Source organism: Coregonus lavaretus, assembly GCF_964263955.1.
Source record: "Coregonus lavaretus genome assembly, contig: SUPER_35_unloc_1, whole genome shotgun sequence".
Taxonomy (NCBI): domain Eukaryota; kingdom Metazoa; phylum Chordata; class Actinopteri; order Salmoniformes; family Salmonidae; genus Coregonus; species Coregonus lavaretus.
Window position 1 is genome coordinate 5,323,208 of NW_028167181.1, and position 7,525 is coordinate 5,330,732.

Genomic DNA, 7,525 nt, shown 5'->3' on the forward strand with positions numbered 1-7,525 from the left:
ACCTGACCTCTCAATCAGACAGCAGGCTAGCGAGAAAGGGAAGCAGTATATGCGCGGCTTCTCCCGTAGCTGGTACACCAGGAAGGCTTGGCTAGCTGGGTGCACTGATGCTAATGCTTTATTTTGCTTTCCGTGCTTGCTTTTTAAAACGACGGGGTCAGATTCAGCATGGACAGGTACCGGAGTGAGGGATATGAAGCACCTGTCAGAGAAGGTAAAGAAACATGAGAACACCAGGGCACACATGGACAACTCTGTAAAGCTAGCTGTATTAGGAAGGGTGAACATTGCTACGCAGCTGGATGACGGCCACAGGATTGCGGTGAGGAAACACAATGAGGAGGTGGATAAAAACAGGCACATTCTATCCAAAATTATCGATTGTGTGAAGTTCTGTGGGGCTTTTGAGTTGGCCTTGCGTGGGCACGAGGAGACTGACTCCTCGGACAACCCCGGCATTTTCCGGGGCTTAGTGGATTTTGTTGCCTCCCTCGACAGTGTGCTGGAGGAGCACCTGAAGACAGCTACCGTTTTTAAGGGCACGTCAAAGACGATACAGAACGAGCTGTTGGACTGTATGCTGTCAGTGCTTAAGGATTACATCCTGGAGGAAGTAAAGAGTGCTGATTTTATCGCCATTCAAGCTGACGAGACGACTGACGTTTCCACCCACTGCCAGTTGGTGCTTGTGATACGCTACATCGATGCTAAAAGTAACGTCCAAGAGCGTTTTTTCGAGTTCATTTTGATCGAGAACGCAACCGCCGACACCATCGCTACAGCGCTGCTGGAGAGGCTCAGCACCATACTCTCACATGGACAAAAGGCCAAACTTATTGCCCAGGCTTACGACGGAGCAAGTGTGATGAGGGGAGCCACCGGCGGAGTGCAGCGTAAAATAGTGGATGTGTACGAAAATGCGCACTACGTCCACTGCTATGCACATCAGCTGAACCTCATCATGCAGCAGGCTACTTCACGCATCCCCAGGATCGGCACTTTCTTTTCCGACCTTGCAGGATTTTCTGCTTTCTTCTCCAGGTCTCCCAAGCGAACCACCGTGCTTGACGAAGTGGTTGCGCATAGACTCCCCAGAGCCTCTACAACACGGTGGAACTTCCACAGTCGCGCTGTAAACACTGTGTACGAGTACAGGGATGACCTCCTAACGTGTTTCCAGACCATCAGAGACTCTGGGAACTTTGATGCCCCGACTGTCAGAGAGGCGGGGGGCTTTGTGAGGATGCTCGAAGACGAGGCTTTCTGTTTTTTCCTGGCACTGTTCCACAAGATCATGCCAAATGTGGACATGCTTTTCAGCCAGCTGCAGAAGAGGAACATCGACCCTGTCTTCATTAAAGCACTTGTCCAGAGGTTCACAGACAGCATGCTAACAATCAGGTAAATAACTATATTTACTATTGGCTGATAAAGATGTTGTTAGAAAGATGAATAGTTCACTTACAACAGTTTAAAAGCCTAAATGTGTCTGGTCATCAAAGTGAGTGATTATCATAGAGCCGTCACAATTATATTTGTTTTAGTATTTTAAAAGGAAAGAGAAGACACAATCAGACGTTGATAATAATGCAGGAAAGTACTACACAGTTTGTAATAATTATTCAGGTGTCCACCAGGTCAATTTCTAGAAGAGGCCTAGTTGTTATTGAAGATTAACTTTATTGCTAAGTGCACAGCAGAACAAAATGATGTTGCATCCCTCTCACAAATGTAATAGAAAAAGGCTTTAAAACGTAATAACATCAGTTAATTATGTACATCACAGGTTAAAAGCAGTTACTAGACATAGTTTGTGTGTATATACACACTATCTGTCTGTCTGTCTGTCTGTCTGTCTGTCTATATATATATATATATATATATATATATATATATATATATATATATATATATATATAAAAGTCACTGGTTGTGTGTTGAGGGGGAATTACAGTGAGTTAAGAAGTCTGATTGCAAGTTATCAAATTAAACTTTATTTTTTGGACCCAGGGCCTCAATTCCCTCTTTGTGTGGGGACAGCGCATCTGACGAGCAGCAACAGCCCATCAAGCGACGGAGGATGCTGGGACCAGGAGAACAACAGAGGTTGGCTATAGAGGTAAGTTGTGATGTAATTGTCAGTGTTTCCCCCTAGAACTTTTTTCAGGCCTGGTAGTATGTAGCCAAAACCCTGAACAATCAGCACCTTGGTAATCATATACTTGAGTTGGACATAGGCATGTGTCAGTCAGGATCACTTGCATCAAAATAGCTTAATTGCAAATTAAAGCTGATGATGTATCTTTTACAGGTATGTGATACCATCCTGAGTCATGCCAAAGAGAGGTTCTCCTTCACCCAGCACCTCATCAGCGCAACACTATTGCACGGAGAGTTGTTCCCACAACACAGTGTGAAGTTCCCCGATACAGCGCTTGAAACAACCGTGGAGGCGTACCCCATGTTGAACAAGGCCAAGCTCAAAACCGAACTGTCCCTCATCTATGAGAACAGTGAGTTCAAGGCTTGTAGTGGTGCAGTGCCCCTGTACCAGTTCTTCATGGAGAACAACCTTCAGAGCACTTTCACAGAGACTGCCAGCCTCCTCAAGATCCTCATCACCACACCCATGACAACTGCTGAGTCAGAAAGGTGCTTCTCTACACTGAAAAGGATCAAGACCTTCCTGAGAAACAGCATGACACAGGATCGCCTGAACGCTCTGGCCATGCTCTCCATGGAGAAGAAACTTGTCAGGGACATTCCTGACTTTAATCAAAGGGTCATTGAGAGGTTTGCCACTCAGAAGGACAGACGGGCAAAATTCCTGTACAAATAAGATGACAGACACACACACACAGAGCAGCTCTGGCCGCATGTTTCTTTGTATATAGTTGACCTTAGCATAAAAAATCCAGTTATATATGGTACTCTAGAAAGTCTTAATAGTGTCTTTGCTAATATTACTGTATATATGTTGTTTTGTATCAATTAATTGTTGCAGTTCTGGAGCACATTAACAATTAGTCACATTTAGTATGATCATAAAATACTGTATGCTATTCTTCCAGTCAAAGGTTTGAGTTCATCCACTTGATATCCATTTCTATATTATACATCCTTTTATACAGTGTAAGATTTCCTATAAACTTTATAATAATTTCATGTTATTGTCCACTTTCCACTCTGTTCTGACAGCATGCCTGTTGCGTTGCCTGTTTACTACCAATGGTGAAAAGTTCACTTTAAATGCAAATGAAAGGCTTGGGTTTGTGTAATATGTTTTTGTGTAAGAATGCCTCAACTTTTTAATATTGGCATTAAATAATTACTGAATGTTTCACTGAGCACTGCTGTCCTGCAGTTTGTGTTAAAATATATCGCGATGGTTACAGGAAAAAAAAAGTATGGCACAGCCCCACCGAGAATATTTTTCACCAGCCGCCACTGGTTCCCGACTTGGAATTCCGAGTCGTAGCTCGTTTTTTTCCGAGTTCCCAGCTGGATCAGGGTTCCTCCTGTGACCAGTCTGGATGTGGGCTTCACCCCCCATGCAGAGAGAGAGAGCTGGGGGAGTTCCTTGCCCCCATCGGTGCAGGTAAGCCTATAGAACTCCCTCCGAGCTGAGGTTGACTTGAGAGCTTTATTGCTTTTTAAAAGGACTGTGTTGTGCATTCATCCACCAGAGAGCTCCATTGTGGCGCCAATTGTTTTTGCAGAGTGTTTTGTATAGATCCCATTGCATCTCATGCCTAAACTCTTACCAGAGTAAAGTCAATGTTATTTAAAAAAGTAATGTTTCTATGTCATCCATTTGGCCATAATCTTTAACGTAGATCTATGTTCACTGGGTTCTTCCTCTATGAATGTAGCCCTGTTCCTCTCGGTTCCTGCACGGTCCAAAGGAAGCTGCGGCCGCCATCAGAGGGGTCCTATCTGCTGACCCCAGGTCAGTGTATCGGAGGAGCCGCTGTAAGGACAGACTCTTCTTCTTCACCTTGGACACGGCAGACATCACCTGCTGGTTCGGACAGGGCTTCGCTGAGGTGCTCCAGGTCAGATCGGTGGCTGTTGGAACAGAACTGGCCTGCTGAATGGTTCTATGGTTCTGGTTCTGAATGGTTATTTGGTTCTGGTTCTGAATGATTCTGGTTCTATATGGATTGATTTTGGAATCCGCTCTCTAAGAATTGTTTTACTGTTGAATCAGAGACAATATGAACATTTAACTATACTGAAAAAAATATAAACGCAACATGTAAAGTGTTGGTCCCATGTTGCATGAGCTGAAATAAAAGATCCCAGAAATGTTCCATACACACAAAAAGCTTATTTCTTTAAAATGTTGTGTACACATTTGTTTACATCCCTGTTAGTGAGCATTTCTCCTTTGCCAAGATGATCAATCCACCTGACTGGTGTGGCATAACAAGAAGCTGATTAAACAGCATGATCATTACACAGGTGCACCTTGTGCTGGGGACAATAAAAGGCCACTCTAAAATGTGCAGTTTTGTCACACAACATAATGCCACAGATGTCTCATGTTTTGAGGGAGCGTGCAATTGGCATGCTGACTGCAGGAATGTCCACCAGAGCTGTTACCAGAGAATGTAATGTTAATTTCTCTACCATAAGCTGCCTCCAACGTCATTTTAGAGAATTTGGCAGTATGTCCAACCAGCCGCAGACCAGGTGTAACCACGCTGGCCCAGGACCTCCACATCCGGCTTCTTCACTTGCGGGATCATCTGAGACCAGCTACCTGGACAGCTGATGAAACTGTGGGTTTGCTGATGTCAACATTGTGAACAGAGTGCTCCATTGTGGCAGTGGGGTTATGGTATGGGCAGGCATAAGCTACGGACAACGAACACAATTCCATGTGGTCCTCTGTAGCTCAGCTGGTAGAGCACGGCGCTTGTAACGCCAAGGTAGTGGGTTCGATCCCCGGGACCACCCATACACAAAAATGTATGCACGCATGACTGTAAGTCGCTTTGGATAAAAGCGTCTGCTAAATGGCATATTATTATTATTATTATTATTATTATATTATTATTATTATTATTATTATTATTATTATTTATTATTATTATTATATTATTATTATTATTATTATTATTATTATTATTATGTTTCGGCCCCATGTCGCAAGGATCTATACAGTGGGGGAAAAAAGTATTTAGTCAGCCACCAATTGTGGAAGTTCTCCCACTTAAAAAGATGAGAGAGGCCTGTAATTTTCATCATAGGTACACGTCAACTATGACAGACAAAATGAGGGAAAAAAATCCAGAAAATCACATTGTAGGATTTTTTATGAATTTATTTGCAAATTATGGTGGAAAATAAGTATTTGGTCAATAACAAAAGTTTCTCAATACTTTGTTATATACCCTTTGTTGGCAATGACACAGGTCAAACGTTTTCTGTAAGTCTTCACAAGGTTTTCACACACTGTTGCTGGTATTTTGGCCCATTCCTCCATGCAGATCTCCTCTAGAGCAGTGATGTTTTGGGGCTGTCGCTGGGCAACACAGACTTTCAACTCCCTCCCAAGATTTTCTATGGGGTTGAGATCTGGAGACTGGCTAGGCCACTCCAGGACCTTGAAATGCTTCTTACAAAGCCACTCCTTCGTTGCCCGGGCGGTGTGTTTGGGATCATTGTCATGCTGAAAGACCCAGCCACGTTTAATCTTCAATGCCCTTGCTGATGGAAGGAGGTTTTCACTCAAAATCTCACGATACATGGCCCCATTCATTCTTTCCTTTACACGGATCAGTCGTCCTGGTCCCTTTGCAGAAAAACAGCCCCAAAGCATGATGTTTCCACCCCCATGCTTCACAGTAGGTATGGTGTTCTTTGGATGCAACTCAGCATTATTTGTCCTCCAAACACGACGAGTTGAGTTTTTACCAAAAAGTTATATTTTGGTTTCATTTGACCATATGACATTCTCCCAATCCTCTTCTGGATCATCCAAATGCACTCTAGCAAACTTCAGACGGGCCTGGACATGTACTGGCTTAAGCAGGGGGACACGTCTGGCACTGCAGGATTTGAGTCCCTGGCGGCGTAGTGTGTTACTGATGGTAGGCTTTGTTACTTTGGTCCCAGCTCTCTGCAGGTCATTCACTAGGTCCCCCCGTGTGGTTCTGGGATTTTTGCTCACCGTTCTTGTGATCATTTTGACCCCACGGGGTGAGATCTTGCGTGGAGCCCCAGATCGAGGGAGATTATCAGTGGTCTTGTATGTCTTCCATTTCCTAATAATTGCTCCCACAGTTGATTTCTTCAAACCAAGCTGCTTACCTATTGCAGATTCAGTCTTCCCAGCCTGGTGCAGGTCTACAATTTTGTTTCTGGTGTCCTTTGACAGCTCTTTGGTCTTGGCCATAGTTGAGTTTGGAGTGTGACTGTTTGAGGTTGTGGACAGGTGTCTTTTATACTGATAACAAGTTCAAACAGGTGCCATTAATACAGGTAACGAGTGGAGGACAGAGGAGCCTCTTAAAGAAGAAGTTACAGGTCTGTGAGAGCCAGAAATCTTGCTTGTTTGTAGGTGACCAAATACTTATTTTCCACCATAATTTGCAAATAAATTCATTAAAAATCCTACAATGTGATTTTCTGGAAATGTTTTTCTCAATTTGTCTGTCATAGTTGACGTGTACCTATGATGAAAATTACAGGCCTCTCTCATCTTTTTAAGTGGGAGAACTTGCACAATTGGTGGCTGACTAAATACTTTTTTTCCCCACTGTACATAATCCCTGGAAGATGAAAATGTCCCAGTTCTTCCATGGCCTGCATACTCACCAGACATGTCAGCCATTGAGCATGTTTTTGGGAAGCTCTGGATCGATATGTACGACAGCGTGTTCCAGTTCCCACCAATATCCAGCAACTTCGCACAGCAATTAAAGAGTGGGACAACATTCCACAGGCCACAATCAACAGTCTGATCAACTCTATGCGAAGGAGATGTGTCGCGCTACATGAGGCAAATGGTGGTCACACCAGATACTGACTGGTTTTCTGATCCACGCACTTACTTAAAAAAAAAAGAAGGGATCTTTGACCAACAGATGCATATCATGTGAAACCCATAAACCCATAAACCCATGTGTTTATATTTGTGTCCAGTGTAAATAAATGCAATCTTATAAACATTGTTTTATTAAAACATTGTTTTATTTCTCCTGTAAAGATAGAGTGCTTGTTGAAATTGTTGGTTATACCGTATGATATTTATTTTACTAAGTAAATTACACTATAGAGCATTTATTCAAAGCACCTCTAGGCTGGGAGAGTGCACCGCAGTACATTGCACTATCACTCATCAGATGGAATCTTTATGGTTGAGTTCTGTTTAGTAAAGGCGTGTTCACTACCATTACTATCTAAGTTAGATTGTTGCACAGCTTTAATATCAACTCCACTATGCTAGGATATAGATTCCAAAATTGCTTCCACTATTTCCCTTGACCTTTGTCAACCTCTCAGTTTTAGTAATCCA

The 7,525-nt window shown here is 43.1% G+C and overlaps 1 protein-coding gene across 1 annotated transcript; it reads left to right on the top strand.

Moving 5' to 3' along the window:
• Nucleotides 1-159: 159 nt before the first annotated feature.
• On the top strand, nucleotides 160-3,347 carry LOC311110016 (zinc finger MYM-type protein 1-like). The gene is made up of 3 exons (XM_084188536.1): nucleotides 160-1,401; nucleotides 2,011-2,119; nucleotides 2,312-3,347. The coding sequence occupies exons 1-3, from the start codon at nucleotides 194-196 to the stop codon at nucleotides 2,837-2,839; spliced, it is 1,845 nt and encodes a 614-aa protein (XP_084044662.1). The 5' UTR covers nucleotides 160-193; the 3' UTR covers nucleotides 2,840-3,347.
• The last annotated feature ends 4,178 nt before the right edge of the window (nucleotides 3,348-7,525 follow it).